We start from the raw sequence: 19326 nt of genomic DNA on the forward strand, positions 1-19326 counted from the left end.
CAATAGGAAGAGTTGGTTTGCAGAAAAGAGCAAAAGCATTGACATACTTTTAACTAAATCAAGTAAGAATGAAAGAGAGAAGACCAACTAAAATCAGAAGTGAAGTGAAAGCAGACACAGTATAACCGATACCATAGAAATAAAAAAATTATAAGAGGTGATGATGGGGGCGCCTGGGTGGCTCAGTTGGTTGAGCGACTGCCTTCGGCTCAGGTCATGATCCTGGAGTCCCGGGATCGAGTCCCGCATCGGGCTCCCTGCTTGGCGGGGAGTCTGCTTCTCTCTCTGACCCTCCCCCCTCTCATGCTTTCTGTCTCCCATTCTCTCTCAAATAAATAAATAAAATCTTTAAAAAAAAAAAAAAAAAAGAGGTGATGATGGATAATTATATGCCCAGAGATAGATAACCAAACAAGGTGTATAAATTTTTTAAAAAAGTACAACCTACCTGACTCCATCATGAATTTAAAACAAAACAAAACGAAAACCCTGATCTCTCACTACTGAGTAGATTGAAAAAGAAGGGGAAAAAAAAGCCCGACAAAGAAAAAGTCCTGTGCCAGATGAATTCACTGGATAATTCAAAGTAATGAATTAGTAGAATTAATGAGAAAGTACTTCAAATCCCTCCAGCATTTCCAAGAGGTGAAGAGAAGGGAAATTATCAACACTCTGTGACAGCAGAATTACCATGTTAACAAAGCCAAGGAAGATACTGTAAGCAAAGAAAACTACAGATTGCTAAATTAAAGAATAGCCATGTAAATGCCACAATAAAAGGAAGCAGACCGAATCAAAAGCACATTTTCCTATTTTACAACATAACCAAGTGAGAATTCTTCCTGGAATTCAAGTGTTTCAATATGCCGAAATCTACAAACTTAAGATTGCACATTAATAGGATGAAGATCAAACATGGCATCATATTAATTCATGTAGAACAAGAATGTGAGCATACGGGACACCATTTCATGATTAAAAATACTCAATAGTAGGAATAGAAAGAAACTAACCCCACCTAATAAAGGCCATATATGTACAAAAAGCAGATATCTAACATATTTGATAGTAAAAGACTGAAAACTCTATAATCAGAAACAAGGTAATAAAGAGACTTCCTCACTTCCAGATCAACATAGTACTAGATATTCTAATCAAAACAATTAGGCAAGAAAAAATACATAAAAGGAATCCAAATGAAAAGAGAAAGAAAACTATCTCTGTTCACAGATGACATGATCAATAGAAAACCCTAAAGAGGGGCACCTAGGTGGCTCAGTTGTTAAGCGTCTGCCTTTGGCTCAAGTCATGATCCCAGGGTCCTGGGATTGAGCCCTGCATGGGGCTCCATGCTACGCAGGAAGCCTGCTTCTCCCTCTCCTGCTCCCCCTGCTTGTGTTCCTCTCTCGCTGTGTCTCTCTCTGTCAAATAAATAAATAAAATCTTAAAGAAAAAAAAAGAAAACCCTATAGAATCCTTATTTTCATTTTTATGCTCTTTCATTTTTTTATCATCACTTATATTGTTTATTTCTCCCAATTTTCCCTAGTAGACATTCCATTTTTTAATTTTCTTATGCTTAAATGCTTAAGAAAAAAGGTTCAGGGGTGCCTGGGTGGCTCAGTCCTTAAGCGTCTGCCTTCGGCTCAGGTCATGATCCCAGGGTCCTGGGATCGAGCCCCGCATCGGGCTCCCTGCTCGGCGGGGAGCCTGCTTCTCCCTCTCCCACTCCCCCTGCTTGTGTTCCTGCTCTCGCTAACTCTGTCAAATAAATAAATAAAATCTTAAAAAAATAATAATAATAAACACAGAAATTATGAAATATGCTCACTGTTCCTTTATATAAAATAAATATCTGGGACTGGGGCGCCTGGGTGGCTCAGTCGTTAAGCGTCTGGCTTCGGCTCAGGTCATGATCCCAGGGTCCTGGGATCGAGCCCCGCATCCGGCTCCCTGCTCGGCGGGAAGCCTGCTTCTCCCTCTCCCACTCCCCCTGCTTGTGTTCCCTCTCTCGCTGTGTCTCTATCTGTCATATAAATAAAGTCTTAAATAAATAAATAAATAAATAAAATCTTAAAAAAAAAAAGGTTCAAATAAGCAACTTAATATTATACCACCACGAACTAGAAAAGAAGGAACATCACTGATATTTAGATGCGGAAGGAAGTAACAAAGAAAAATCAGAAATAAACAAAATACAGATCAGAATAAATAATAACATAACATTGAAAGTAATGCAGTCTCTAGCAAAATCCAAATGCCAATTTTGGCAGAAAGAACAAAACCCCTCCTAACATTCATATGGATGTCACAGGATAACACATACCCAGAACAATCTTGAAAATGAAGAGTTCATTGGTGGCACCTCAGTTCCTGATTTAAAACATATTACAAAGACACAGTTAACAAAATAATGAACTATAAAGATAGGGATAGACTAATGGGAGAGTGTGTTAATGTGTATGACAATTAACTGAAGATCTTGTTAAAATTCATATTCTAATTTGGATTTCTAGGTTGGGTCTGAGTTTCCATATTCCCCACAAGCTAGCAAGTGATGCCAACATCTTAGTTCAAGAGCCACAATATTAAATTAAAAAAAAAATAGAGGAAATCATGAATGATTTTGAACTTAGAGGATATTGTAGAAATTACAACTTCTAACATCAAGAACAGAAACAATTCTTCTTGAACATATACTACCCACTATGTAACATTCTAACATTTTTTCAAAAATTCACCCATGAATCCACACTAACCTATGTGAAGAGTAGAACTGTTCATCTTTCAAAAAAATATCTTGGCAAAACTTCAGTAATAGTAGAGCCTGAGTTTTACCCAGATTGTCTGACGTTGAATTCGTGTAAGAGGAACAGAGACCAGTATACAGAGGCACCTCTAAAAGAAGGTTCACAGTAGGTTGCAAAGTGACAATGGGAATGCAAACATGATTAAATCACAGAACATATCAACTAAAAGAGGTAAGGCTAAAACATAACACAGAAAAAATTACAAATAAAAATAAAAAGAATAAAAATGATAGATCAAAATGTTTTTATTGTCCTTGAATCTAAGAAATGTCTTCAGGGGCATAAAATTTACAAATCTATTTGTGGATGAAGGGTTTTGTGTCTTGCAAACACACCACAGAGACAAACACACAATGATAGAAATGAAATACCTATTGTTTTGGAGTCTCTTATAGTATTGAAAGTTTTTGCTCATTTACCTTTGTGCCGAGTTATATTTTAAAATTTTAGGGCAGTGGAACATAGATGATGCATGCTTTCCTTCTACAGAGCAACAGAGAAATGCTAAGGAAGAGTTGGTCTCAGGAGAGAGACTTCACTTTGAAAGCAGACTACAAAGTGAAACAGAAGGGAGTTTCCAGATTAAATGAGATGATTTATGCACGTCTTTCAGTAAATCCTCCCAAGGTATGTGATGATAACTGAGAAAAATTACTAATCTTATAGCGGAGGAATGTGACATACAGGACAGCGGAAATGAAGTGCATGAACCTGTAATGGGTCACACTGGTGTCAGGTGCCTAAGGTTCTTCAAAGGAAGCATAACAAGTGCTAAGAAATAAATGTCTAAAACAACAACTAAGTAAATCATAATCTAAATGGAAACCTGAAAACATCCATTTTATTCAAATATCAAGTCACATATAGGACCCAGACACTGTAATCTGGAATAGTATATGTAAACTATGTCTTTCGTGTGTGATCACAGGCTTTCACGGGCTCCTCTGCATTTTGATCAGCTCAATCACAGAGGCTTTTCCAGAGACCCAGACATGGGAGGTTAACCGATGTACAAGAATCGTGGAACACTCATCTCCTGTAGGTACCCTGCCCTCACTTCATAATGTCCTCAAGGGTTCCTCAAACACTGTGGGATTTCTCCCCTGGAACACAGATGGACTGGGAGTTTTGATACAAGTCCTAGTCCTCATGTTGACCGATGTCCTCTCCAATTTTTGTCTCTCAAGGATGATGTTCTTCTATTCTAACCTGCGAGGGCCCATAGCAAGGTACATCTGTGTACAAACGTGAATGATCTAGGAGCGCCTGGGTGCCTAACTTGGTTAAGAGACTGACTTCAGCTCAGGTCCTGAACTCAGGGTCCTGGAATTGAGCACCCGGTGAAACCCCATGTGGAACCCCGCATAGGGCTCTGGGCTCAGCAGGGAGTCTGCTTGTAACTCTGCACCTCCCCCTGCTCTCTAATAAATAAATAAACCTTTAAGACAAACAAACAAACAAACAAACACAAAGTCATTGATCTAGTCAAGTGGAAGAAGAATAGGCAAAGTTCATTTAACACCAGGGCTGAATCTATGGCTCAAGGCCTTACCTCATTTATCTCTCAGGTTTAACCAAAGAGTGATAAAAATGATTCCTTTCTAGGTGGTGGAGAAAAAGGAGGAGGAGGCTCACCTCACATGGGAACCAAGAGACTGAATCAAGGCTGCATGGAATCCAGCTTCAGTTCAATGAAGAGCACTAAATATACTTAAAACAAAAACAAAAAATACTTCTGTAATCTGAAGCACCCTACCAGTTCCGGGCAGTCAAACCTTGAGAATGTATGCTCTACACAAAATTCCAGGTCTGCATCAGAGAAGATGAACAAAGAGTCCCTCAACGTAGGGAAGAGGACCAAAGAGGTGGGCCTGGAGTCCTTCCCTCCCTTCACTTTTCATTCAACCTAATGTCACTCCTGCAGGGTGAACAGGATCCGCCACTCCTCCCTGGGGCTCCTTTTACTTCTCCTTCTTCCAGTCGCCATGCCAAACATATTCTTGGAAATAGCTCCCACTTTGACAAGTAATACAGGAACAATCTGCTTCTGGGGCAACAGTGGATTTCTTAGCATGGACCGCACAGATTCCATAGTCTTTAAAAGTACCAAGTTTTCCCTATACTTTTACTAATGCCCACTGCTTCAGGGTACTTAATCTCTTCTGTTTCCCATGCGAGCCTCCTCCTAAAAATTGACTTTGCCTAAAATCAACACAGCCAGGAAAATCAGTTGCCCTTTCCAATATCCCCAAAAGAATTCACTTATACAGAAAAGCCTTCATGAGACATGTGGCCATTATTACATACATGTTAATGGTTGAGAAATGAGAGAGAGCACCTTGTGGGAAAAACAATTTAAGAAGCTCTAACAAAAATTACTGTTCTTCCATTTACCTCCCGGGTTGCTCAGCCTGTGGGGACTCTAGGCTTTCCCATGTCCTCCTATTTACTTCTCCAACCGGCTACACACACTCTCCTCCACAATTTACATTTTATCCATTGTGTTATTTATAAATTTGCATTCCTAAATCTAAATCCTACCATGAATACCTAGGATTAGCTTTCTTTACATGCAAATTCTGAAGAAAGTAGTTGAACCAATAAATAAATAAATGTATACCTGTATTTCTTTCTTTTGAATGAAGTCCATCAACAACCCTGAGAACTATAAAAATTCCATGACTACACACATTCCGTAATATAACTAGTTGGACTCTAACAATTTTCCAGTGCTGGCAGAAGACAGGAGACTCCTAGATCAAAGTCCAAGCATCTTATGGCTCCTGACTCAGCAAACATCATCATTTTGATCACACTAATTTCACTTGCCAGCCTCCCACCCACACTTCCTACAGGTAGATGCTGCACGTGCAGTGGGTTTGTGTCCTATCTGTGAGACTCTGAGCATAGGAAACCCCAATATCTTAGAGGAACATCTAGCATATCTGTCCAAACTTTTGTCATGAAAAGAGACATATTTTCTCGTACAATAAACAAATCTGTCCTCTACCCAAAAGTCAGATACTGTCACTATAGTCCAAAGCCTTTTTATACACAAGCATCAATGGAATGACAATTAGAATAAAAATTTTCAGTGCCAGGCGCCTGGGTGGCTCAGTTGGTTAAGCGACTGCCTTCGTCCAGGTCATGATCCTGGAGTCCCAGGATCGAGTCCCGCATCGGACTCCCTGCTCAGTGGGGAGTCTGCATCTCCCTCCGACCCTCCCCCTTCTCGTGCTCTATCTCATTCTCTCTCTCAAATAAATAAAATCTTTTAAAAAAAAATTTTTTTTCAGTGCCTCCATCCGTAACACATGGAGAAACTTAAAACCATAGAGAATCATCTCCCAACAATATCTACCAGTAACTTTGACCCTGGCATAGCTCTTGCCTAATTTTCCCATGTGTACACCACCTCATTAAACATTCATTAATCTGACACAGGATCTGGGATAACATCTATTCAGTTTGCATCAAGAAACGTTTTCCAGGGGCGCCTGGGTGGCTCAGTCGTTACGCGTCTGCCTTCGGCTCAGGTCATGATCCCAGGGTCCTGGGATCGAGCCCCGCATCGGGCTCCCTGCTCCGCGGGAAGCCTGCTTCTCCCTCTCCCACTCCCCCTGCTTGTGTTTCCTCTCTCGCTGTGTATCTCTCTGTCAAATAAATAAAATCTTTAAAAAAAAAAAAAAAGAAACGTTTTCCAAGGCTATGATCAGCAAAAGAATGAAACACACAGAAGAATCAGGTGAGCTGTATCATTCACTTCTGCAATGTCACCATGTGTCTTGCATTCAACCAGGTGAAGAAATCCGAATACCCCTGAGGGTCTACCTTAAATTTCTATAGTGAGCTTTCTAAGGGACATAGGTAAATAAACACTAAACTGTGTGAAAGCTTACACCTTACAGGTACGAGAGGTATGTACAGGATGAGAGGATATGGTACTCCTTACCCAGGCAAAGTACATAATGGATACACTGGAATCATGGATTATTACAGTAAAAGGACTGAACAATGGAAAACACATAGAAATTAGGGCACAGGATTCGGGCAGAGGGGTTTGTCAACCATTATTGGGAGAATATTAAAGCACAGGCCTAAAAGATGAGCGAGATGGTGTAAAGTAAAACAGAGGTGGTCACATGGAAAAAAATACTTTGGGTGGCCCTGAACATAGGTGAAGATCTGGAGGAAACGATCCTATGGATACACTTCACCTACTATGTGTGCCTCTACTGGATGAAAATCGAGGAACCTCTGATCCAGATCATGAGCTCACACCATGATTTCAAGGAATAAAAATGCTGTACACACCAAATGTATGACTTTCTTCTGCTATTCACGACAGTATCCAAAATTCATTTTCCTGTATGCTGTTTTGCTGCCTATTTGGCAGTGACAGAAGAAAATGAAAAATTCAACGTACCTGGAAGCTTCTACGTTAAGCTCCTTCTAACAAGCAGCTAATCTTAATGGTCTGGAAGACACCCAAGGCACACATTGTACCACAGGGAACACACCCCTGGCCACTCCGTAAACATACCAAATAAGTGTGTATCTAGAACCGTGGCAGAAACACTTTCACCCAAAATCTGTCACTGTGGGTGGGACTCCTTTAGAGACAATGACCAATGAGTTCACTATACTCCTGTGTCTGGCAATAAAACCTGTAGAACTTTACCTCCAGTGAAGTAAGGAGAGAGGTAATGGTAAACCAGCTATCAGGTTGCCAAGATTCCAGCTACAATCTATAACAAGTAAATTTTTGCTACTGCCAAGCCTCTGGAGGCCATTCTGCTATGGGAAATAGGAATAATCATTCATCAGAGCAAAGGGGTGCATGACATCAAAACTGACATTGTGTGTATGGTCCTGGGAGATGGCTAAACATCACTAGAGACAGGAAAAGATGGAGACAGATCACAGAAGTCTGCTCCAAGACTGTGGTGATGTTAATGCATGTGAAGAGTTGTGCAAGCAAATGAAAAGAAAGCACAATAGAACGTTTTCAGAATACATGTCAATTTGTTCTCAAATTGGATGGGGAAAAAAGAATATAAAACTTCAATTTACTACACAAACCATGCAACATATTGATTTTTCATAGATTTCTGATTGAAATTGTAAAGATAATGATTTTTTTTTTAGAAAAACACAAAGGATTCTATCTCTGTGGTCTTGGTATGAGAGAAGATTTCTAAAAATGAGAAAAATCACTAACCATTAAGGGTGAAATGAAAAATTGGATTACATTAAAATTAAGAACTCAGGGCACCTGGGAGCTCAGTCAGTTAAGCGTCCAACTCTTGATTTCAGCTTGGGTCATGAGATAGAGCCCCGCATCCAGATCCAGGCTTGGCTGGAGTCTGCTTGTGATTCTCTCCCTTTCCGTTGGTCCTTTCCCCGTGCACGCACTCTTTCTCTCTCAAATAAATAAATAAATCTTAAAAAAATATAAGAACTTCTCTGAATCACAATCTCTAAAGATAAAAATACAGGTAGAGTAAGAAAGAAGACAAAGGACTCATTCTCAGTATACATATATAACTACAAAGCCTAAAGAAAAAGATATCACAACAATTGGGGTCCCTGGGTGGCATGGTCCCTTAAGTGTGGGACTCTTGGTTTCGGCTCAGGTCGTGATCTCAGGCTCATGAGATCGAGTCCCACGTCAAGCTCCATGCTCAGCGTGGAGTCTTCTTCAGATTCTCTCTCCCTCTGTCCCTCCCACTTTGTCTCTGTCTAAAAAATAAGTAACTCTTAAAAAAAAAAATCACGACAGTAAAAAGGGACAACTAACTAGACACTTCGAAAAGGAGACTATCCAAAGGTTAACCTAATTCCATACTAACAGGAAACAAGAACAACAACAAAAAAGCAAATAAAACCACCACTTGGTAACATCACATAGCAACCAGAAGCTGATTGTGAAAATGACATAAACTACCAAGTCTCAGAAAATCTGTGGATAAACCAGAAACCCATACACTGCTGGTGTGTGTGAAGATTGGTACAAAATTTTTGCAAAGTGTTTGGTAGTATCTCTAAAAGGTGAACATATCTAAACATATTTACCAACAATGCACTCCCACATATATGGGCAGCAGACATTTGTACATGTTTCACTAAAAGACAAATTACCAATTTTACATGCCAGTACTGTTCATGATAGTCCTACACTGAGAACCATCCCCCTGTCCAGTAACAGTAGAATGATGCAGTCATTTGATATTCACAATGGAATTGGATAGATCCATTCTAATGAATGATGCACAGTATCATGCAGGAATACAGATAAATTCAAACAATAGATGGAAAGAAAAAAAGCCAAATACAAAAGAGCTCCTGTTGCCTAAACTTTTATATTAAGTACAAATACGGGGACAGCAATCTCTTGCCTTACATGTTAAAAGAGTGCTGAGCTTTGGGGAAAGTTACTGAAGAGCTCAAAGGGAATTTTAGAGGACAAATAATATTCTGTTTCTTGATCTCAGTGGCTTATACAGATGTAATCAGTTTGTGTAATTCCCCTGAGCTGTTTACTTATGATTTCCACATATTTACTTTAAAAAAAAGCACGCACTATCAAAAAACAGGTAAGTAAATAGATAAGTATCACAATGTACATATACTGACAAGTTGAAATTAAAAGGATGTAATTTCACACTGTGACTATATTTAAAAAGCCTTTTTTTCTAAAGCTTGCTTTCATTTCTAGCTGAAGCAATATAGTCCTGAGTATACAAAGTTCACAGAAAAAGAATGAAATGTATAATTATTTTCTTCAAATACACACAGGACAACATAGCAAACAAATAATGAAAAAATAGGGTGTAAGGATAAGCATAAAAAACTTGGTAAATAAAAACCCCACTATCTTCATTAGAATATTAAACATAAATAAACCAAATGTTCCTGGTAACACTAAACTTTGCTTGAATATATTCCACTGGAATTTTCCTAAAGCCATAACGAACACAGGAGGAAAGAACTGGAAAAAAGAAACAAATAAAAACACCCCATATAGTGGTAACCAATCAAACAACTGGTATGGCAATATAAATATCATATATTAAAATCCTCAACACTAACGGGGTTTGTCACTGTAATTCATAGTGATATTTTTCAATATCTAAATATACAGCATTTCAATATTCAAATTGGAAGATAACATAATCTATATGTGTGTGCATATTTATACACACACATATATAAAAATATAGACATATAAATACATGTATATAGGGAAAAATTTATTTTTAGCTCATGAGAGATTAACATAATCATCACAAAGGGTTGACATCACCAAGATGGTGAAACAGAGGCTCCTGAGTGGCTCAGTCAGGTAAGTGTCTAAACTTTGATTTCCGCGCAAGTCATGATCTCAGAGTTGTGAGATTGAGCCCCATATCCAGTTCCATGATGGGCATGGAGCCTGCTTGGGATTCTCTCTCTCTCCCTTTGCCTCTCCCACATGTCTCTCACCTTCTCTTAAAAAAAAAAAGCTCAAATACGTAGTTGCCACATCAGTACTTCTCATAATAAGCTCAAGTACCAACTATTCACATAAAACATCGCTGGATAAATCTCAGTACTGAGGTGTGAGGCTGAAACACCCCCTGGACCACAGAGATCAACAAGCACAGCATTAGAAGGGTTAAGAGGTTAATTTAGGTTAATTAAGGGTTAATTTCACATTGACCACAATGCACCTACTTCCCCCGCCCCCACCCCTGGCCTCAGGCCAGCACAGTTCCCTACCATGACTCACCACCTGGAACTATTAATTCCTCCACCAAGAAAAAGAGGGTGGTGGGCATCCAGCATTCTCCAAATGGCAAGCTGCTTCCTGGGAGGCCCACCTATGTCTGGCCTCATGGGGATTCCTGGAGGAATCTGTGGTGCTGGACCACTGGGGATCATAGAGGCATGGAAAGGTGGGTAGGGCTTACAGCAACCAGTGCTCAGATCTTAAAACACTGACAGACCAGACTACAGTCCACCTTGCAGCGACACCCAATCAGAGATCACAGTGACTGCCCACTTGCAGAACAGAGATGAACCCACCTGGTTAAGGAAATTTGTCAGCAGCTGGGCCTGACTTGGGTCTCCAGCCAACAGGGTGAACTAGAGCATGGAGGACATTCTTGGGCTCTATCTGAGCAAGTATGCAAATTGGAAGTCCCTTCCCACTGCTGAGCATAGCCTCTAGTCACCCCCGCCCCAGCAATCCTGGGCAACCGCAGAGCCTACGTCACATGCCTACGGGAGAGAGAGCCAAGCCAGCAGCATTGCCCAAGTGTTGAGCATAACCTCTCTCTGCATGAGCAGGGAGCTTGAACAGTGACCTGGGGCAGTCTCTGAGCCTAGCCTATCGTACTGCCCAGCAACAGAGAATGGCCTTCAGTCCTGCCAAATGTTTGAGCATAATCCATGGTCCCACCTGATTAGGGACTTGCAAGCATTGGCTTGGAAAACACGCAGGAGCCCACAGTACCCAATGGACACATGTCTGCCCTCTGTGAACATAAGAAGAAGGATTCCAAGAAAAATCTGGACCAGAGAAATCTTTCCAATTTTCAAATGCACACAGGCTATTTGGTTCTATTCCAAGGCTCAGTATTTGCATTCCAACAGAGAGGATTCAGCATGAAACGTGACTTCTGGGCTACCTTTTTCATGAAAACTACATTCAAAAATATTTACTGAAGTCTCACACATTCCTTTGCATAGTACGTACCATGTATGTCCCATGGTTATTAATGCTTTATCTATCTTAATGTATTCCTGCTAATATTATTCTCCTCTTATTGACAAAAATAGTTAAAAGAAGGTATAGTGATCATTTCAATATTGGTAGAGTCAGGGTTTGAACCTGGACACCCTACACATGAACATGAGGCACGCAGGTCAAATGCCCTTCCAGAAGGTGACCTGTGCTTGGATTCTCTTTCCTCTTGTTCCCCGGGAAGTCTTTATACACATCGGCCTCCATGAGACTTCAAAGCGAAAACTCCAGCCCAAACCAAACACATGCAAATGAATGGCTTTCACTTGAGTACTAAGGACCAGAACCAGAGATCAGGTGTCCAAGGTAGAAACACAGGAAAGGCCCAGCACACATGAGTCCACTTTCACACCTGGAGAACCAAGACTACACACCTCTGTACCTGACTACATTTTGCATAGGCTAATACCCTTCCTGAAGAACACAACTATAAACGTGTCCCCAGACGTGGGTTCTCAACATGTGTTACCTAGACAGGCACCTGAGAACATACAGGAAAGGAAATTTTGGGGCTGGACCCCAGAACCACTGACATGATAATGTGGGGCAAGGCACAGCAATCCAAGATTTACAAGTACTTCTGGTGACTCTGACTCAGGCTACATTTGACAACCTCTGCAGGAACTAAGTCACAAGTCAATCCTGAGTTACCCAAACAGAAGTCACTCTGAGAAACCCTCTGTGCTTGTGGTCATGTTACTGTTGTGACACACAAACACAACATACATACACACACACGCACAAAATACACAATACATATTTTCTTTATTCATTAATGAATCCGACTCTAACACACTCTATCTTGGCTTCCTCCACTTCCATGCCTCCCTTCTCTCAATACCCTCCTTGAGCTTCCTGAGATCACGCCCAATAACACTTCTCTTCACATTCCTAAATGAAAACAATCCAAATTAAAGTGAATTGGAACTTACATAAATACTTTATCAAGTTATGAAATGCATTCAAGACATTAATACATATTATATATTAAAATGGGATTGAATATAGCATTCTCACTATGATGCTGTATTTGATGATTTTACCATAAGACCATAAATAATTGCAGGCTTAAGCAGCTCTTCATCAGCACGCCATTTACAGGCAGAATAAAAGACCTGTGCATTAAGGTTAAGGATACTCTAAATTTCAGGGGATTTTTGTGACGTCTGGTTTCAAGGCAAAGTGTGATTGCCTTTCTGTCAGATGCTGGGAAAAAGTTCAGAGAACAAGAGCCCTTCGCAAACATCTCCTATGTCCACCTGTGCTAGAGTGATATCTTTCTACTGAGACTGGAAACTGACAAAGTACTGGTTACTGGCATGGAGGGACTAGTGCCCTGGGGAGGATGACCTTCCCCGAAAAAAACCAGAAAGTCTTCAAATCAACTTTTTTAAGTCCTAGCATGCATGCGTGGCTCAGTCGGTTAAGCGTCTGCCTTCTGCTCAGGTCATGATCCCAGGGTCCCAGTACTGAGCCCACATAGGGCCCCCTGCTCAGTGGGGAGCCTGCTTCTCCCTCTCCCTCTGCTATTCCCACTGCTTGTGCTCTCCCGCGTTCTCTCATTCAAGTAATTAAAAAAAAAAAAACCCTCAAATTTCTTAAGTCCTATGAGACTTACACTGCCTCCTTTGCTGCCTGGATCATGGTTTAAAGCCTGGTGGTAGGGCAGGTATCCTGGGGCCATGAGAGAGCAAGTATAAGCACAATGTCTACAGGTAGAAAATACCAGAAAGAAGAAATGGAAAAATCAGAGTACCCTCTAAGATATCTGAGCCATTTTATCAGATCTGAGCATCTCCCTACTCACTGTATACATAACACAAAATAAACATCTTTTCTTTTTAAGATTTTTTTTTTAAAGATTTTATTTATTTATTTGAGAGAGAGAGAATGAGAGACAGAGAGCATGAGAGGGAGGAGGGTCAGAGGGAGAAGCAGACTCCCCGCCGAGCAGGGAGCCCGATGCGGGACTCGATCCCGGGACTCCAGGATCATGACCTGAGCCGAAGGCAGTCGCTTAACCAACTGAGCCACCCAGGCGCCCAAGATTTTATTTATTTATTTGACAGAGAGAGACACAGCGAGAGAGGGAACACAAGCAGGGGAAGTGGGAGAGGGAGAAGCAGGCTTCCCGCCGAGCAGGGAGCCCGATGCGGGGCTCGATCCCAGGATTCTGGGATCATGACCTGAGCTGAAGGCAGATGCATAACGACTGAGCCACCTAGGCACCCCAATAAACATCTTTTCTATACATATACCGCAGTCTTCTCATGATCTAGGTGACCACCAAATAATAGCTACCGAAAATGAATTATTATCCCTGAATTGAACAAACGTCAAATGTGAATATCACTGTGACACAACTTCATTTTACCAATTTCTACAAGTGATAAAAATTCTTTCTCTACTCAGGTCAAGATGGGTGTAAGGACAGCATGAGCTGTGAAACAACACTGGGACAGCTAGCCTAAAAACTGGGTAGACTGAGGCAGAAATACTCACTGCCAGTGACTGGTGCCCTGCTTCCCAACTAATCACTGCCTCGAACACAGTTCAGAGGGAGGTCCTTGCAGCTGCAGGTCAGCATCCTTGGAAGGTCACCCATCTATACTGGATCAGACCTATATTGGGGTTATATTCCTGGGATACCAGGGCTTTGTGGAACCACAACACACATCTGGCTGGTTCCGACTACTAGGGTCCAGCAGCCTTCATCATCTTCACGATCTACTGTGTCATGTGACATCTTAAAGCAATACCTATAATATTTAAATCATCCAATACCCCCTCTCCATCCACCACCACACATCTGGGCCTGGGAAAGTACAGTTTCTCTGCCATCCAACAGTTCCTCTTGGAACTGGTCCTCTGCGCCACCAGGAAATTCACGAAATCATGAGGAAAGTGTCTGACTTCCTTCAATTCCAAAAAACCACCACATTTCCCAAGTCCCCATCTCTGTCACATTTGTTCATCACCAAAAGCTTCTTAAGACTTTCCAGTGACCGGGTGCCTGGGTGGCTCAGTTGGTTAAGCGACTGCCTTCGGCTCAGGTCAGGATCCTGGAGTCCCGGGATCGAGTCCCGCATCGGGCTCCCTGCTCGGCAGGGAGTCTGCTTCTCCCTCTGACCCTCTCACGCTCTATCTCATTCTCTCTCTCAAATAAATAAATAAAATCTTTAAAAAAAAAAAAAAAAGACTTTGCAGTGACCAAAGGGAGCTCCTTACCAGATCTTTACTCACGTTTCAAGAATTCTCCATATTTGCTTTTAGTAGGACTTATCTTCCACTCGAACTGTATCAACATCATGTTTTATCTGCCCTCACAACTCTCTCAGTGCCAGATGCCTAAATTAATCCTGTGGACCACTGATGGCATTTTCCTGTTCTTCCAGTGAAGTGGTGACAACATTGTATTTACATCTCAGATATAGCTTCAAATGAACCTGTTACCAACCATTTACCATTGAATTTGAAAATTCCAAGCTACTCCTAAGGACCTACAAGGGCCTGAATGGCTTATGTTGGATGGAGAGAGCAGTGACAATGGGGTCGCCATTACACAGGAAGGAAGGACAGCCGAGAAGGAAGGACAGCCGAGATACCTACATCCCTGGAATGGAGATGAGGAGACAGAAGAACTGGAGATAATTTAGAAAGAAAACAAGTAAAATTTATCTTTCTAGATTCAGAGTCAAGAGCGCAGCCTTGGACAGATGTCCTTTCCCCACATGAAAAATCCATGCGTCAGACTAGATGCTTTTCCTCTCCTACCTTGGCCTGCATCATCCCTCGTAATAGAAGATTGTTTTCTTCCTAACTTTAGCACATCTACTAAGACCCAAAACTGTCCCATGTTTGGTCCCTTCAAATATAGGTTAAGACCACCCATGACTTATGAGGTTTCCAAGTTTTCACCTAATAAACTTGTTATAGTACATAACTTGGATCATGTCACTTCCATGAAGAGAAAAGAAGAATAACTAAAGAAATCTTGCTTAGGGTTCTTTCCAATCAGAAGGAAGAAATGGATCAATTCAACTATATAGAATTTAATATACTCACTGTAGAATTAGCCCACATTCAAATTAATTTTGAACCCATGTCATTTCATGCAAACTGTTCACAAATCTGTGAGTAAGCCAACTGAGCAACACTTCCTGAACACTGGAACAAGGAAAACAGAGTAGATCCTATATGAGTCATAGCCATATAGACAAGACAAGATTTGCATGGGGAGATTCTCAAACCAACATACAAGAGATTTAGGAGAAATAAATCCTATATAATGCAGAGAAAATTATTCCCATTATGATATCTATAATATTTGTCTTTGCTAGGCAATCAGCAATTTTGAAATTTGGAAATTATCTCACTGGATCCAATATTCCCTTTCCTTCTGAAAATACAGGTACACACACACACACTTACTTATTCCTAGTTAGTTCTTTTACTCCAAATACATCTTTAGCTCAATATAACATATTGAACTCTGTGCACGTCAAAACTATAAATCTCTGTGTTCTGTATGCTCACAAAAACAACACAAGCAACGAAAAATATAGGGTAAAATGTTTAAAATACTGAGCATTCTGTAAATATGCCTTATATTAAGAGTGATTTTGTTCAATTGGCAGTAGTTAAGTAGAACCTCTGGGCATTAGATAGTGAGACATGGTTCAATAAAAGAAAAGAAAGATATTGAAATAAAGTTTACTACTCTTAGTTCCTGGAGGATGTACATAATATGCCTTGAGGGAACAACATGAAGAGGTCAAGACTGAGTGCAGGCAGAGAGAATGGCAGGAACTAGGGCAGATGTCGTTCTTAGGGTCCATGGTTGGTGTGCTTTGGAGTTCCTGGGCCAAGTCTAGAATATATGATTCAACCCAAAATGAGTGGAGTATGGTAAACTCTGCGGGAGTCTTCTCTAAGGGATGCTCACGGTAAATATACTGGGAGTGGACACTCTTTTTTTTTTTTTTTTTTTAGATTTTATTTATTTATTTGAGAGAGCGAGACAGAGAGAGAGCACATGAGAGGGGGGGAGGGTCAGAGGGAGAAGCAGACTCCCTGCTGAGCAGGGAGCCCGATGCGGGACTCGATCCAGAGACTCCAGGATCATGACCTGAGCCGAAGGCAGTCGCTTAACCGACTGAGCCACCCAGGCGCCCGGGAGTGGACACTCTTTCACAAAGACTACTGAGGAAGTCAGACTGGGAACTTATATGTGCGTGTGACTGTGGGGACTGTTATCTAGGGTATTTGCTATTAGGTGTAGCCAGAGTCAGTTCAAATCCCTGCAGGCAGTCTAGTTACACAAACTGGAATACAAGTCAGCAGTATGACACATTTGTTTACCTACACACTCAATAATACTTCCATATCATCCTTATTAAAAACACCATAATGGGCGCCTGGGTGGCTCAGTTGGTTAAGCGACTGCCTTAGGCTCAGGTCATGATCCTGGAGTCCCGAGATCGAGTCCCGCATCGGGCTCCCTGCTCCGCGGGAAGCCTGCTTCTCCCTCTCCCACTCCCCCTGCTTGTGTTCCCTCTATCACTATGTTTCTCTCTGTCAAATAAATAAATAAAATCTTTAAAAATAAATGAATAAAATAAAATAAAATCTTCTTAAGTTCACAACACCTTGAAACCTTACTCCAAATTAAGAATTGTGTGAGATAAGTATTACAAAGTGATGTCTGGATAAAGACCGTCCAGTGTACATCTGAACTGGAAACTTTGCAACAAGGAGGGATTATGTGTTGGTGGAAGTGTAACAAACCCTCTGGAAAGCACTTCTCAAATCAATCCTATTTAGACATTTTATCTTCACTTTTAAACGTCTAACATTCTGAAATTTGTCAGTTAACGATGAAACCAATCTTGTATTTGAAATCGTTTGGGGGCACCTGGGTGGCTCAGTTGGTTAAGCGGCTGCTTTCGGCTCGGGTCATGATCCTGGAGTCCCGGGATCGAGCCCCACATCGGGCTCCCTGCTCAGCAGGGAGTCTGCTTCTCCCTCTGACCCTCCTCCCTCTCATGCTCTCTGTCTCTCATTCTCTCTCTCTCAAATAAATAAATAAAATCTTTAAAAAATTTAAAAATTTAAAAAAAAATAAAAACACCATAATGTCCTAGCAGTTACAGAAAGGGAGAAAAGTCTTACACAATCCATAACATAATAAAATAAAACTAAAAAAAAAAACCACAAAACAAAACAAACAAAAAAGTTATAAAAATAAATGTGGGGAAAATTAATTTCAAATAATTTGAGATTTAGGGCCATTGGGAAAAAAGATTATTAGTGATATCATCACTAGTGATGTGAGAGTACAATTACAAGTGCCCCTTCAATAATGCAGGGGTTCGGTGTACCTACAACCCATGCAGTTGAAAATGTGTGTATAACTTTGACTCCCCAATAGTTTATTTAAATAGCCTACTGTTGGGGCGCCTGAGTGGCTCAGTTGTTGGGCGTCTGCCTTCGGCTCAGGTCATGATTCCAGGTCCTGGGATCGAGCCCCGCATCGGGCTCCCTGCTCGGCGGGAAGCCTGCTTCTCCCTCTCCCACTCCCCCTGCTTGTGTTCCCTCTCTCGCTGTGTCTCTGTCAAATAAATAAATAAAATCTTCAAAAAAAAAAAAAAGAAACAAATTTGGTAGATCTGTGCAATGGAGTAGTATAATTCAGCCACAAAAAGGAATGAAGGATCCCCCTTGAAAACAGTATGCTCAGTGAAAGCTGGGACACAAGAGGTCACATGGCGTATGATCCCATTTATGCGAAATATCCCCAATACGTAAATCCAGAAAAACAAAGCAGAATGGTGGCTCTTTTAAAATCGGTTTGAGGGCGCCTGGGTGGCTCAGTAGGTTGAGCATCTGCCTTCGGCTCAGGTCATGATCCCAGGGTCCTGGGATCGAGCCCCGCATCGGGCTCCCTGCTCGGCGGGAAGCCTGCTTCTCCCTCTCCCACTCCCCCTGCTTGTGTTCCCTCTCTCGCTGTGTCTCCCTCTGTCAAATAAATAAATAAAAGCTTTAAAAAAAAAAAAAAAGAAAATCAGAAAGAAGAGAAAATACATTACAGCACTGCACTATAAATAAATCTGACTATAACGGGACCCACACAGTTTAAACCCATGTTGTCCAAGGGTCAAGTGTACTTTGTGTTACTGTCTGTTTACCTGCAATCTTGACGAAATTGGGGCAGGCTAAGGTTGGTGCAGGATCACACTTTATTACACATCAGTGTTAACACATTAAAATCCATTCAGTGTTATTATTTTAAATATACTAAGTCCAAACACACTCTAAACACACCCTTGAAAAATCACTGTATGATCCTTGGTCAAGGTACCCATTACATCATTCAAGAACCATTCTTGTTTCTCTGACATAATGCTCTGTGAGTTGTGCCTTCCATGCTTTTCAAACTGAGGCTACTTATCGAGTAAATGTGGATTTACAGTAATTTTCCACCTTTTTATGAAAATGTTAGATATACTTTCCTAGATATCTATGAAAATTTCTTTATTTCAACCATATAACTGATGTTCTTGACTTGTATCAATTACTACTGTGAACATATATCCAGGCTTTAAATAAAGTACCACCGTATTCTCCTAAACAGGAACTGGCAAAACTATTTAAAATTTAGAATGTTCCTCTGTTTTACTTTAATGCAAATAACAATGCCCTGAATACTTACTTCACTGTGGCTTATTA

General features: G+C 40.9%; 1 protein-coding gene across 10 annotated transcripts in view; it reads right to left on the reverse strand.

The window, feature by feature from the left end:
* Window positions 1-19326, reverse strand: part of LOC123856088 (KRAB domain-containing protein 5-like) — a 212269-nt gene that overhangs the window by 86769 nt on the left and 106174 nt on the right. For 3 of the 10 annotated variants that reach the window (XM_064581748.1, XM_064581745.1, XM_064581751.1), the window contains exon 7: window positions 2327-2373. The exons of 6 other annotated variants lie outside the window; for them this stretch is intronic. In XM_064581748.1, coding sequence (XP_064437818.1) covers window positions 2327-2373 — 47 coding nt within the window. Of the gene's footprint in view, window positions 1-2326; window positions 2374-4445; window positions 4521-19326 lie in introns of those variants that run through there. One more of the 10 variants, XM_064581752.1, reaches the window with a different exon arrangement.

The sequence above is a fragment of the Mirounga angustirostris genome, unplaced genomic scaffold, assembly GCF_029215605.1.
Source record: "Mirounga angustirostris isolate CCGP_5_RB_7025 unplaced genomic scaffold, mMirAng1.0.hap1 SCAF_16, whole genome shotgun sequence".
Lineage (NCBI taxonomy): Eukaryota > Metazoa > Chordata > Mammalia > Carnivora > Phocidae > Mirounga > Mirounga angustirostris.